The 14,699-nt window shown below is 47.4% G+C and overlaps 2 protein-coding genes across 3 annotated transcripts in view; one reads left to right on the top strand and one right to left on the bottom strand.

Annotated features, from left to right (window-relative positions):
• The window catches only part of LOC122382700 (N-alpha-acetyltransferase 25, NatB auxiliary subunit-like), a 28,422-nt gene that overhangs the window by 12,568 nt on the left and 1,155 nt on the right, over window positions 1–14,699 (bottom strand). Inside the window, exon 1 of one of the 2 annotated variants that reach the window (XM_043368381.1) lies at window positions 1,138–1,388. The exons of the other annotated variant lie outside the window; for it this stretch is intronic. The gene's annotated coding sequence lies outside the window, so the exon portion shown is untranslated. Of the gene's footprint in view, window positions 1–1,137; window positions 1,389–14,699 lie in introns of those variants that run through there. 2 annotated transcript variants of the gene reach the window in all.
• On the top strand, window positions 11,732–14,300 carry LOC122382715 (retinol dehydrogenase 12-like). The gene has a single exon (XM_043368401.1). The coding sequence runs from the start codon at window positions 12,546–12,548 to the stop codon at window positions 13,614–13,616; it is 1,071 nt and encodes a 356-aa protein (XP_043224336.1). The 5' UTR covers window positions 11,732–12,545; the 3' UTR covers window positions 13,617–14,300.

Here is a 14,699-nt window from a genome sequence, read left to right as displayed (position 1 = left end):
GCTTCTATAGAATAACATTTTTTTACAATTGAAGCTGAGAATATTCACTTTGAATGTTATCACAAAAAAGGAAAGCAGATACAGAACAAGCCATTCATAACTTATATATACAGGCTTAGTCTAGATGCAAATTTTGATTTCATGGCATCACACCTGGCAAAAATACTAAATCTATAATTTGCAAATCATTACGAGCGAGCGAGCGAGCGAGTTCATACTGTTAAGGGAAAATCCTGAGTATGAGCGGCTGGCCGGCCGGCCGTGGGGACGCTCTTCAAAAGCTAATATCTTAGGAAAGGGACATCCGATTGACAAGCGGTCTTCTTTACTGAATGTCACTTGGACGTAAAAGTTCTGTGGTGTGATGGCCACCATGCGTTCTTGCCAACCACCGCACGTGGCGCGTGGTAAAGTTGGACATTTTTTAAGAACCCCAAAATTGCAACCTCAATAACGGCACAACGGTTGGGCCGATTGAATTGAAACTCGGTACACAGTTAGGTCTCCATCAGATAATTCATCTGCATGTGTTAAGGTTGGGGTGCTACAGCACGTGCGCACGTGCAGGGGGCGCTCCCAGATCTCGAGAACCGCTGGGCCGATTGCACTCAAATTTGGTACACGGTTGGGGACCAGTTAGTAGGGTGCAGTGCAAAAGTCAGTTTGGACCCTGCTTGCACGTGCGCACGTGCAGAATGCCGCTTCCAGATCTTAGGAACGGCTGGGCCGATTGCGTTCAAATTTGGCACATCGCTATACTCTGTTCCGTTTCAAGCTTGCAGCCGAAGTGCCCTGCTGAATGCAGTGCGTGATTTCTGTATATACAGCTCTTACATTTTAAGACGCAAATTGTTGAGCGGAGGAGCGATCTGCCGAAGAAACTCCGACTGCAAGGTTGATATGGAACAGATTATAGCGACCGGTTAGAAGGGTGCTTTGCATAAGCCCGTTGGAAGTACCCTCTCGCCCTTGCGCACGTGCAGGGCTATCTCGCTCGCTCATTCTTCACCCAACAGGCGTTTTACTGGTTTTAAGCTAATCAATTAATCAAAGGAAATCTTTAAAAATCCTTTAAACTTCTGTTAAAATTTTGTTTTTAATCATGATTCAGATTCTTTCCTAATCCATTATGCATACCTTGACCGCCTTGACCCTCCTTGTCTATCTATGTCTTAATCTTAGAATTTTTATAAACAATGATTGCTTTGCCAATTTTAACAACTCAAAATACACAGACGCTGGCTGGATTGAACTTGAAGTCCAAAAATAAATTGTGAATTTGCTAACTTAGTACACGCGCGATCACGTTGTAGGTCCGCAACCAAGGCCTTCTTTTTTGCATCAGTTTTGTTTCATATGGCAGCTAGAATTGTATTGCACTGATTACGTCAAATAATCACCAAGTTTGAATTTAGGTTGAATATAATTGTTTAAACAATAATCATTCACTGTGGAAATATCACTGAACTTGTTTCTTTTATTTTGAAAAAAAGCATAAAAAAGGTTTGGTTGATATTTGATGAAAAAGCTCCGTAACAATTCAGCTTTAATTACGTCATAGCTACCATATTTAAAAAGAAATGACTAGCCAAGAGTATCAAAAAAGTGACGCATTTGTGCGCCGATTATGTATGAATTTTTTTCGATACATGTGACTTGCCAAGTGACTTGCATGTGACAGTAAGTGGCAAATGAAGATAATAGGTGAATTAGTATTAGTAAATTAATCCTGTGCAGCTCAGAATCGGTCGATCCAGGGATTGAGACAAAAAATACTCGCTTTTTCCTTCGCCGTATGCGATTTTTTCAGCCGATTTGCTAGGGACCCAACGTGACCCCGGTCCTCGATGACCTTGACCTTTCAAAAAGGTGACGGAAGAGTAACCCCGCGTACGATGTCTTTCGGACGGCGAAGATTCTACGCCGTCCGGCCAATCATGTTTCATAACCGCAGCCGAGCCCCCGCTGACCTTGCACGGGATTGGCCGGACGGCAAAGAATCTTTGCCGTCCGGGAGACATCGAACGCCGCCTAAGAGTCTGAACTCTGAAAGGTCATAGTATGACCTGAACATCTAGTGGATTCATTGCGATAAAAATTACGAAAGTGCTTCGGTTATTTAAAGGTCAGGTCAAAGGTCAGGTCACCAGAGCCCAGAGGTCATCGAAGGTCAAATTTGGACTGTGGCAGCATTTTTTATAAGTCGGCGCATAACTCGGGAACAACTGGACATATAGCGCCGCGGAAGAGCGCATGCATTCGATAGCTCTTTAGGCTCAAGTTTGACATAAATATGACCAACGGTTTTGCGGCAAAAACTTGTAAGCTGGCGTTTTTAGGTACGGAAAATTGTTTTCTTGAATCACTTTTGACCCAAAAGTCATAACTGGCCCGACGTTCATTATGCTTACATCGTGTTCCTTTCGTTGAGACGCGTCAAATGAACTATAAGTTGACCTTAAAAGGTCATTTGAAAATGTGACCGAAGGTCAAAATCATAACCTGACCGGAAAAGGCCATGCTGCCTATCAGAGCCGCAGGGGGGCGAGATGTTAAAAAAAAAAAACGGGCCCGGCACGGGCTAACTGACCCAGAGGTTCGCGAGAAAAAGGGCGCGTGCGCCGTTGCGAGAAGCAGCGTACGAACAGTTCTCTATATACCGTGGTACGAACTTGGTACGAACTACGACCCCCCCCCCCCTCGCCGTTTCGCTCCTAATTGAGCTACAGCCTCGCGGAAAGAAACGAGCGTGGGGCTGTTACAAGTCGCAGTGGTTGGTACGGGGACCCGCAGTTGCTACTGTACAGCGACCCTGAGTAAATTGTCCCAGCACCCTCACAGGGAACAACGATAAGCTGTCAAAGGGCACGCACAGAAAACCTCAGCTGCTCTTGTACAGGGACCGGCAATCGATATCAATGCTATCGGTTGTTACTGGACAGGATAGACGGCTAGAGTTGGGGTTCGTGTACAGAAGCAACTGCGGGTCCCCGTACCCGATTTTAATGTTTCAGGCCAACCGATGACCTCTGAGGTCAGGTCAAGTGCCCCAAGGCACGCGTTCGGTTTTTGGTAAATAACTTCGCCAAAAGTGGCTGCAGACAGCAGAGCCGCGAATTGGGCACCATCGTGTTTGTCTTGCTCAGGCGCGTAGAGTGCCGAGTGGTATACTTTTTGCTCGGGTGAGGTCAAATTTAGGTGTTGAGCTCGGGTCACGGTCAGGTCAGAGCCCCCTAGATCACCAATTTGGTCGAAGGAGGTCATGTCGCATATCATTCGATTCGGCAGGTCTCCCCGAGCTCATTGGCGGCTTTCCCGACTCGCTGGCTCAATTTGATCGGGAGTATTAACGAAAAACTTATAACTCCAGTGACGTCATAAATGACGTCACACATGGGTGGAGAATGCTTGAAAAAGTTACCCCGGCCGGCGACTGTTGGTCATGGGAAAGACGACATGCTCAAATAGTATTTGTAAACGGTTATCAACAAACCCATTCTCCGTTGAATGAAATAATTGGATGTTGTGTTTGCTCAAGAACACTTAATCCTAACTCAGCTCATTCAAGTCAGGCCAACAGGTCACATCAAGTGAACTCGTCTCAAGTTTCACGATAGTGTTGGGGGCCGTAGGCCTTAGTCCCCAGTTGCTTTTACGTGTGTAGGTGAAACCGCGGCAAGCATTTGTGTGAAATTCAGTTAAGGTTATAATAAATCAGTTTCGCATCGTGGTTCTGAATTTCGCTCCCAGGTCACCTAGGGTCAGGACATCAGGTCCAATTTGCTAGATAACCATGCTTCAAACCTCGCCGGACCTATTGGTTTTCAGGTTTTCTACATACGCGCTGGCCGAGGGGGGGGGGCGGGTACGACCCCCCTCGCCGTTTCGCCCCTAGTGGAGCTAGCGCATCGCGGAAAAAACGAGCGTGTGCTCCGTTACGAGACGCAGAGATTGGTACCCGATTTTAAAGTCCTGGGTCAACCGGTGACCTCTGAGGTCAGGTCAAGTGCCCCAAGGTACGGTTCGGTTGTTGGTGAATAACTTCGCAAAAAACGGTCGCAGAGCCGCGATTTTGGCAGCATCGTGTTCGCCTCGCTCAGGCGCGTCGAATGATATACTTTTTGTACGGGTCAGGTCAACTTAAGGTGTTGACCTCAGGTCAAGGTCAGGTCAGCACCCCCAGGTCACGAAGTTGTTCAGAGAGGTCATGTCGCATATCATTCGATTCGGCAGGTCTTCCTGAGTCCATTGGTGGCTTTCCCGACTCGCTAGCTCAATTTGATCGGGAGTTATTGACGAAAAACACCTTGATGACGTCATAAATGACGTCACGCAAGTCAACATTGCAAAAGTGACGCATCTAACCTTGCAAGGAGTGCATCAAATCACGATTCTGTGTGCTTGAGATAGTTGGAGATCGTTCCCGGCGCCAGAATAGCAGTTTTCATTTTTCCCCATTGACTTATAATGGTGAGGTCACAAAAATGACCTGACCTCATATGACCTTTAGGAAAAATCCGAGATATACAAGTTGTGAGACTCATAATGTATACTAGATCCTGCAAGTTTCATTTCCCTGTGACATCTCCTCTGGCAGTGAGGGCGTTGCGAAGTTGCGACATCTGAAGACCGTGCAGAGGTTCACTTATGACGTCATAGGTCAGTGACCTGACCTTACCCAAAAATGCGGTTGGTGTCAAAAGATCCGGCTTGAATCGAAGGTCAGGTATGCCAAGTTTCAGCTCTCTATCGCCAGCGTGTTCGGAGCTATCGCGAAAAAAAAACCCTATGGGAGGGCGGCACCCGCCCCCCCCCCCTCCCCAGTCCCCCCTCGGCCGGCGAGGGTTAAAAGTCTGCGTTCATGTCATTTGCAGTGCTTGGGTATTTCCTAGAAAGACGAAACTTTCTTTTTTTTCCACACAAAAATGTTAAATTTGAGTTGTGGCCCTCTTGAAGACAAGTGCTTGGTTTTCATGTTCACCTGAAATGTTACTCGCGAGCGAGTCCTAAAAAAGCTACCAAATATTTTGTTTACAGTGTTCTAGGTCCTCTAAACCACAAGCTGGAAGAAAAGTTGTCAAAGCGCGCTATAAAAGGGGAAATTTGACTTGTAATGTCCTGTGGTGATTTTATTCTTGTGCTGGCCTAAAATATGACGAAATTTCTCTTATTATGTTTAGCGTTCTTTCAAACGGCGTTGCCACTCCCCGCCACGCAGCCCAGCAGCCGAGTTTATATAAAAGGGCGTATAACGCCTACTCTACCTCCCGCCTCAACGTTTTCGATAGCGCCGCCATCCTGGCGCCGGTTAAGTTGGGGGAGCCTTAAGCCCCGCAGATCTTCTTCGATGCTACCCATTTTGTCTCACTGATATTACCCTAGACCTGTTTTCTTTTGTGATATTATTGTAAGGTGATCTTATGATAACGACCCTTGAATATCGTTTTATTTTGCAAGTTGATCAAACTTATCGGGCTCAGCGATGAAAATATTTGCCCAGAAATCCCAAAATCAAATTAGATAGATCTTCAAAAACTTTAAGAGGTAAATAAGTGTAAAGACTTTTGTAGGTAGCACTAAGCTTTTTCTCGGTTGGAGACAAGTTTTAGGATTTATAAGAGTGAAAAAGTTATACCCCGGCCGCGCCGGAGTTGGCTGAAAGTTACACCGGCCACGGCCGGGGTGGCCGGGGTAGGTTCTCCACCCATGACGTCACACAAGGTCAACAATACAAAATGAAGCATCGAAACTTGTAAGGATTGCATAAAATCACGATTCCGTGTGGTTGAGATAGTTTGAGATCGTTCCCGGCGCCAAAGTAGCAGTTATCATTTTCCCCCATTGACTTATACAATGGGTACCACCTAATAAGGTGAGGTCACCAAAATGACCTGACCTCATATGACCTTAAGAAAAATCCGAGATGTACAAGTTGTGAGACTCCTAATGGATACTAGCTTCGGAAAGTTTCATCTCCCTGTGAAAGCTCCTTTGGCAGTGAGGGCGTTGCGAAGTTGCGACATCTGAAGACCGTGCAGAGGTTTACTTGTGACGTCATAAGTCAGTGACCTGACCTGACCCAAAAATGCGGTTGGTGTCAGAAGACACGGCTCCGGCCGGCGAAGGTAAAGGTTTCAGCTCAACCGATGATCTTTCGAGAATCGAGTGCATCTGATTTTAACCCGCGCCCCACGGGGGGGGGGGTATTCATAGCCCCCCTCTCGTTTTTCTGCAAAAACTTCTAAACCGCTGGACGTATCGACGCAAAACTTTCAGTACCTTCGGCTGCATCAATTTGACACCTTGTGTCAAAATATGAACTTCGTAGCTACCATAGGTCGGCCGGAAATGACGTCAGATATACGTCATGTTCGGAGGATTTCGACGCAAAACATTGAACCACGGCAATCGCTCTCGGCTCTCAAGAGCTCATTATTTACTATTTAAGCTAGATCAAATTTCTTTGCATGAGAGGACTCAGAATAAACGGCGCTATCAAACTGCTATCTCGAAATTCAAATTCGGAAATTGAAAATTCATATTTTTATCTTTTTTTCAAGAAGTTTTTGACTTAAAAAAGAAACGGAATAAATATGATAGGACACATGCTAATGATTTACTATCTTTAGAAATAGCCAAGTTATACGCAAAATAGGAGTGGTTTCACAATTATTAATTAAATTTGATTATTAAATTAATTATTTTTAAGTAATTAAATATTTAATACATATTTAATTAATTAGTTTTTATTATTAATAGGTAAATTAAATTAGTTTCAAATTAAACTTTACAAATCATTTTTTCAGTACGTATTTGACGTACACCGTTATAAATAGGACCATCGTGTTCCTGAGCTCAAACTGCATTCGATAGACACCTTTTTTAGTTAGATTTTTTTTTGAATTTTTCAATTTGATCTTTTTTGACCTCTAAATTCAACTCAAAATGACCTCAAATGACTTAAACGACATCAAATTCGAAATTTGTGGCCTAAATGGACCATAAATCATGCGTCACTTGACCCATGCATGACATAATATTTCCGTGACCTTGATGACCTGACCCTGACCTGAAAATCAGAGCACAAGTTTGGTAGCCTCACTCAGGGTATCTAAACCATCTGTTCACGATTGTGTAAACCAAAAATGAGCCTGATCTGACTTGTAACAACTAAGACGGCGGCCAGAGCCCAAAATGTGAACAAGCCAAACATCTATAATTTTTACTTTGACATGACCTGTGACGTCATCGGTGACCTCGAGGTCAATGCAATCAGGTTTCAATCAGAGTTTTTCCGGGGTTATCAGACGCCGTTCGAATTTTGACGATCGGCCCAGTAGTTTCGGAGTTAGGAGGGGGCTATGAATAGCCCCCCCCCCCCCCCAGTAGGGCGCGTTATAGGTACGCAGACCCCAGTGCGCGGGTGCCGGGTTAACCGGTTAACGTTGTAAAGTTGTGTAAGCTCTTCATGCGATTTCCTTGCATTTCCTACTCAGTCTTGCATTGTCGGATTTTGGGTAGACATATTTAATTTTTGCTATTTTTTATGGGACACAACACAACCTATTTTGGTGGTTGGGACCCGATGGGGGGGGGGGGGGGGCGTTTTTCGCTTCCCTGGCGAATATTGGCGATAGCTCCCGAACGCTTAGGATTAGAAAGCAAAACTTTCAGTACCTTTTCCCCATCAAGTTGACATCTTCTGGACTAATATTGTAGCACCCTTGATGACATCACAGGGTCGATTTTTCTAGACCCCTGCACAGTGCACAGTAAACTTCGGCGCCAGCCCAGAGACGTGAACTTCAAGCAGCTGCCAAAAACAGAGTTTTAGAGATAAATACAAATTACGAGCACGGTTGTGTATCGTTTGACCTAGGAAAAAATACAAAAATGGTTTTGGTGACCTGAGGTCAGAGGTCAGGTCAACCACCCCCAAGCTGGGGTTTTAATTTTTTCGCGAATAACTTCTCCAAAAATGGTCCTAGAGCTACGACAGTGGTACCATCGCAGCCGCGTCGAATGATGCATACTTTGTTTGGAAAAGGTCAACTCTTATGCTGACCTCATGTGACCTCGAATGACCTTTGGTTGACCTTGACACATAAGGTTGTAACCACAAACAGGAGCCTGACAAGCTTCAAAACACTTCAAATTATCATGGGATTTAGTATCGTATCAGGTCATGTGTACTTTGAAAGTGTAAAAGATATTGATTAATTAATTTATTAATGTATTAGTATCTCGATATTGTCACTGACGAAGGCACCCTGAGGCCGAAACGTCTGGCTATTTAGAATATTTGCTTTTGTGTTGTCATCGAATGTGAATAAATATCACATGGGATTTAGTATACCAGATATGCGAAAAAGTGAAAAGTTTGAGGTCAATTCTGAGCGTGACCTTGGCCTTGACTTTGAATGTTCGGCACACCATCGGAATCCTCAGATTCTCGTCTTTCGTTTTACACCCTTTTTGCCTTTTTGTGCGTCCTGCCGTCTTCTGAAACACTTACTTTGATATAACTACACATATGCCGGTTTTTGCCTTTGACCTTGACCTCTGACCTTAAAAATTGACCTGATTTTTAAAAATTTGGGTGTTTTAGAATCGTCTCGTTAAGACTTTTCGTTTGGTGCCGCTTTTGTTTCCGCAGCTCTCTTATCTATGGAGTTAGACAGGGGGCGAAAAACGCCCCCCCCCCCGGATGCGGTGGTTGGGATTACCCCTGGGCCCGGCCGGGTTAAAGGAATTTAATTTCAATGGGCATAGTCAACTAAGATAAAAGGAGTTTTTATTGTTACCGAGCTGTCATAGATTGCTGATTCAACTCTCGAGTTGTTTCTTGAATCTTGGCTTCTGTGCCACTTGCGTCGGATCATCGGATCATCTGATCTTCCAAGCGGCGGCGTTTTGCGCAGCGCTTAGCTCGGTAACGTCCGCAACAAAAACGGGACTGGCTAAATCCGGTCGGCGGCAAAAAGTGCGCCCGCTGACTACAGAGTAGTGGGTATTCGCGGCATGTGTCAGCCGGCGCACGTCGCGGACTGCGGCGCTAACGGCTCTCAGGTCCTGATCTGGCGCACGACACGAAGATGGAGACTCTGGCTATCCAACTCTAGTCTGTCTTTCAGATAAGATATTTCTTCGAAGATAGAAGTAGAAACATGTTACCATATACACGTATTTTACAACACAATAATAGTTGTTTTATTCTTGCTTCACAGGCATACCTAAGATCCAGCTAAAATCTAGAGCATAGAATGAATGACAAAATAACGGCTTAGAAGTTAGATGGAGTATTTATCGTTGAACTACGAGTTTGTTTGATGTGATAGCCAGCTGCAGGAATATTTAGTGCCTACCTAATGGTCATATTCCACCTTCGTGCACCGTGCCACTGCCGACTGCCTACCTACCTGTAACTAGCCTCGCCTAAACACAGCCAATGATTTGTTTTTATGTTGTTACTTTCTTTTTTTTTGCCTAGCAAGAACTTCCGATGCATCCGAACAAAAACGTCTGCTATATTTCCCTAAATAATCTGGTAAATTTACGCTAAATAACGCCCATGCCGATGCCTATCAGCAATGCTTATTGCTCAATACTTATGACGATGACACGTAGGATAATAATAACTACTTCTAATGAAAATACTAATGATTTTTTTAAGCTCATACTGACTTCTAATTTCTTCACGTGAGCCTACAATAGCCCTCATATCAGCTTGGAATCATAGGTTAGACAGGTTGGCCTAAGTAGGTATTTCCCTGACCGAATAACGATGCGCTCAAGATTCAATTTTAAATTATATTTGAGCATCGGTGTGTCAAAGCTGACAGAGAAACGACCCGGGAGCGTAGAACAGCGTCTGTGATATTTAGATTACCGTGGCGGAATTCATTTTGGCCCTCCCCTATCACTCAGCTCCTGCTTAAAAATAAAAACACTGCCGCCCCGAGTCCCGACCGATGCACTCGGTCAGGTGTGCAGTCTGTTCTGTCGGCCGGGCCCGCCTCATCAGCGGACCGTGACACGCCGGTGCCGCCCCGGGCAGTTAGCGCCCCCGTGACGTCACCCGGGACCGGCCTGGGACGTCATGGCGGTCGTCTGTGAAGTGCCGCCCGCCGCTGTCTCCGTCCGCGATGGATGGGACGCTGACGAGCGGCGGTGTGACATCAGACGGCAACAGGTGCCACTCCAGCCAGCGCTGTCTATGTATGTCGGCAATTAGCGGCACGGTAGCCGGTTACCCATCCCTGACTATATAACTAGATACAATTTGATACCGTCCGGTAGGTAAAACGGTGACATTTGATAGCCGGCTGGCTCCCCTCCCCCCCCCCCCCCCCCCCCACTTGACGAGCCTCACGCCGCCTGGCGCAGCCGACGAGGCCCGCGCCCACCTGTTCCCCAGACGACTGTTACGACTTACGAGACGATTGTTTGCCCACGTGGCAATGTGCCGGGCCGCCAGCCGCCTGCCGTCCTCACTGGAACCGAGACCTACCCAGCACGTGATCTCAGCAATGCAGCGACGCAAAAACTAGATCTAACCGAAGTGTGGCTTCTGTGAAGTTGTGCAATGTGTAATGTGCCATTGGCAGGTGCGCTCACAGCGCCCGAAAGCGATGAAATTTTGTCATTTTCCCCGATGAGAATGAAAACTTAGCAACTTTTTCAAGGAAAAGTTTGCGTTGAATTGCTCAGTGAAGCGTAAGGAATCGCAAATACGACGATTTTTTTGAAGTACCTACCTACCTACTTTTTGGGATACTTTTTTCCCCTCACACTTTATTTACAGTAAAATACACTTTGAGATGCAGTAAAATGGTTCGGCGCCGACTTTCCAGCCTTCAGACCTCGGATATGTCCCGCTCCCCGCGTAGCGTCCGAGACCGCCTTTCCGCCTATGTAATATGCATTATGGTATATCATTAGATACGCGCTATGCTGCATCGGTCCTTGCTATCTTATGCTTGACCGTCTGACAAGTCCAAAAATGATCGGTAATGATTGCTTACGTGACTTGATATCCGAATGCAGTTAGATTCCGTTATCTTCATTTATCCCGACTCGGACCTCAGACCTCAGCACGAATAACGAAACCAATCGGCAGTCGACGACTCGCCATGTTTCACGAAACGTCCGGCGTTAGCCCACGAAACCGCTTTACCCCGGGATAAAGCAGTGTGTGTGCGTAGAATCGGCCGCTAGATGGCAGTGGCAGTTTCGCCTGAAATGTATGCTGTACCGCATTACTCGCTGCGCAGCCCACCACCTGTGCCCGAGCGGCGCCGGGCGTTATCGGCCATTGCGTGATTTTACAATTTTACTAGCAACGGTCTTATGGAGCCTTCGATCACCATTTGCTGCCTTCCTTCGCTCAGGAAATTCTTACCGTCTTTCGTACCTCCCGTCTTTCTTACCTTCGTTCAGGTGATAGGCATTATGGCAGGGATATTACCATCCCGGCGTGACACTGGGCTTGTTCACTGGAGATCCCACTTCCCAGTGGGACACTGGCTATCAGTAGCATAATTTGTTCTTTGTTCCTTGCCATGGACTTCAGTCAGTTTTACTTATGGAAAGACAGAGGATTCTTTGTTGTATTCGAGGTTTGAGTAATAGCATGGCTAATGAACTGCTTCGACGCATTATGATTAGCCCTGGACGTTAATGGGACTCTATGTATTATGCCTGATTTTCCACTTAAATGACATTACCAGTTTTTACTGCCTGTACCTTTATTGCATGCAGTCGGTATTTAAATAATTCAATTAGAATGTAGCTAAATTCATTTAGCAGACTGATAGAACGGGTCTCGTAACTGCAACTGCAATATGTCACGAAAACACTTAAATTCATCAATTCCAGCAAACCTCCGAAACTAACTGCACATAGCAACGCCTTCTTAACGCTTAGGAGTGTTTTGCGTGCTTTATTTTGCCTTTGTCGGATTCATAATGGTCTTAGTTCACGAGTCGCGATTAGCAGGAACAATGCAATTCATCCAGTACGTCAATGCATTGCGGTAAGATTACGAACTCATTGCGCAACATATGAAGCGTGTTTCCCATCTCAACCTAACACATACCAGGGGAAGGACCAACTGGACCGGAGGAGCCTTGTTATTCCCGTGACGACATGGAATATTGATTGGGAAACTGGTACCGCTCGAGCGGTATGTTGGACTGGACGGGCGCTGACCCGGTGCTCGTGCACTGGCTCTGACGTCACCATGACCGCGCCGATCGCTGATTGGTCAGCGGCGGCGCAGACTGCGGGCCATGCATTGATAAATAGCGCCCGCGGCGGGTCACCACGACCGCTCGGCGTGCTCGGGGTGCAGTGTGCTGGGAACGCTATCGACCGGGTGACCCAAGGGCCGCGTGCCGATCCGGCTACTTTTGTCTGCCACTCGACGGCCGGCAGTGATCGGAGCCGTGTCTCTGGTGCGACCTGGTGATCCGCTCGTGGTATTAGGACACCTGAGGTGTGAAGATTCGCATTGTCTCTTCGTGTGAGTTAGGTAACAAGGCACCATGCCTCGTCATGCGGTGTACCCGTCTGAGGCGCGCCTGGAAGGAACCACGGCCGTCATCACGGGCGCCAACACGGGCGTCGGGAAGGAGACGGCTCGCCACCTGTACCGGCGCGGTGCCAGGGTCATCATCGGCGTGCGCAGCGTCGAGCGCGGCGAGGAGGCGCGCTCCGAGATCGTCGAGTCGACGGCCGGCGAGCAGGAGGCCGCCGGAGCGCTGATCGTCCTTCAGCTGGACCTGGCCTCGCTGCAGTCGGTGCGAGACTTCGCGCAAGAGGTGCTTGCGCAGGCCGATAAGATCAACCTGCTCATCAACAACGCCGGTGTGATGGCGTGCCCTCGAGCCGAGACGAAGGAAGGCTTTGAGATGCAGCTGGGCGTCAACCACCTGGGCCACTTTCTGTTGACACTGCTCCTGCTGGAGCGTCTGGTGAGCTCGGCGCCGTCACGCATCGTCAACCTCTCATCACAGGCGCACACGCGTGGCAAGATGCACTTCGACGACCTAATGCTGAAGCGCGGGTATGGCGATTGGAAGGCCTACTACCAGAGCAAGCTGGCCAACGTGCTCTTCACGCGCGAGCTGGCGCGGCGCCTGCTGGGCACCCGAGTGACCACGTACGCCGTTCACCCGGGCATCGTCCGCACAGACCTGTGGCGCCACCAGGGCTGCTTCGACCGGCTGCTGCAGCCCATGTTCAAGACGCCCGAGCAGGGCGCTCAGACGACCCTCTACTGCGCGCTGGCACCCGAGCTGGCCACTCTGAGCGGTCGCTACTACTCCGACTGCAAGGAGAAGCAGCCGTCTGCGCGCGCGCGTAACGATGAGGATGCGGCGCGGCTGTGGGAGATAAGCGAGGAGCTGGTCGGCGTGGGGCTGCAGGGTAACTCCGTGACTCAGCTGCGCCAGGGGTCAGCCACGGCGCCGCAGACCGAGTCCGCACCGGCACAACAGGAGACGGAGACAGAGCCCACACCGCCACAGGAGACGAAAGCACAGCCCGCACCGCCACAGGGAGACGGACAGGCGACCACCGAACCAGCAGAAACCAACGGGCAGCAGCCAGAATAAGGCCGATGGTGCGGATTTTATGTGCTGCGAAGTCAAGATAGCAATATCTCGGGTATTTGTGTGATGGGCGCGGAAAAAGTTATTGCGCAACAGTGGCGATTCGAGCTGAAGGATAACGTTACGAGTACATCAAGCAATGGAGCTGATTCCGACTTCTTTGGCTTATACTAATGCGTAATCATATTAATCCCATCTCACGGATCGTGGCAGCGGCGCTGCTGCATGAGGGATTGGGGCACCTATATGTGAACATGGAGAAACGGCAATGTTGAACACATGCACATTATTTTTACACGTGTTATTGCAAGAGATAGGTAATATGACGAAACCCTTGGGGTCACCTATGTATAGGTATTACTGATAGTGTTGTAAACGGTATAGCGTGATAAGTTAGATACCTACATTAAATCGTTTTGCATCTATGCGGAATAGCAGAAGATGGAGACGGAAGACCATTCATTTCGATAAAGTTTCGTGAAGTTTGACACTTGCGGCTAGGCGTTAAGGACGCTAAAAGTCTTCGATGAGCACTTTCCATCGATCTCATCACTCATGTAGGCATGTCTCATGTTGTGTGTCCATCACCATGCATATTTCTATAACCTCTGTGTTTCATGCAATATACATACATTACCACATGCGGTTTTAAGTGAACGCCCAACGCACCGAACGGATGACAGATTCTGAGTAAAATATGCATAATGGGATTTCGTGTCACGTATTGTACGTTACCGGCTTATCAAAGATGAGTCACTCCTGCATTATTAAAATAAGTACTCGACGATTAGCTGCTGCCTTTAAAACTGCAGTTTGTATAGGCAGAACAAGTAAATAAATAAAATAATAATGTTATGGAGTAGCGCAACGGAAAAGGAAAATATTCCGTGTACCGTGGACGTCAATAATATCACTAGGTTTCGCCCACCTCAACCGTTTTATCAGTTGGCATCGCTGGCGACCCATCCAGATGATAAACTGATGACATTTGTTGACCATTAACTATCGGGAGACCATCAAAACAGATCGGAGGTATAAATAAATAGCTGTTCTCCTCTTTCACTATCGACATCTGCTTCCCTCTAG

Source organism: Amphibalanus amphitrite, unplaced genomic scaffold (genome assembly GCF_019059575.1).
Source record: "Amphibalanus amphitrite isolate SeventyFive unplaced genomic scaffold, NRLGWU_Aamphi_draft 000012F_arrow, whole genome shotgun sequence".
Lineage (NCBI taxonomy): Eukaryota > Metazoa > Arthropoda > Thecostraca > Balanomorpha > Balanidae > Amphibalanus > Amphibalanus amphitrite.
This window is presented reverse-complemented; position numbering and strand designations above follow the sequence as displayed.

Excerpts from the sequence above, each read along its gene's own strand:
- LOC122382715 (XM_043368401.1), top strand. The coding sequence starts at position 12,546 with ATGCCTCGTCATGCGGTGTACCCGTCTGAGGCGCGCCTGGAAGGAACC.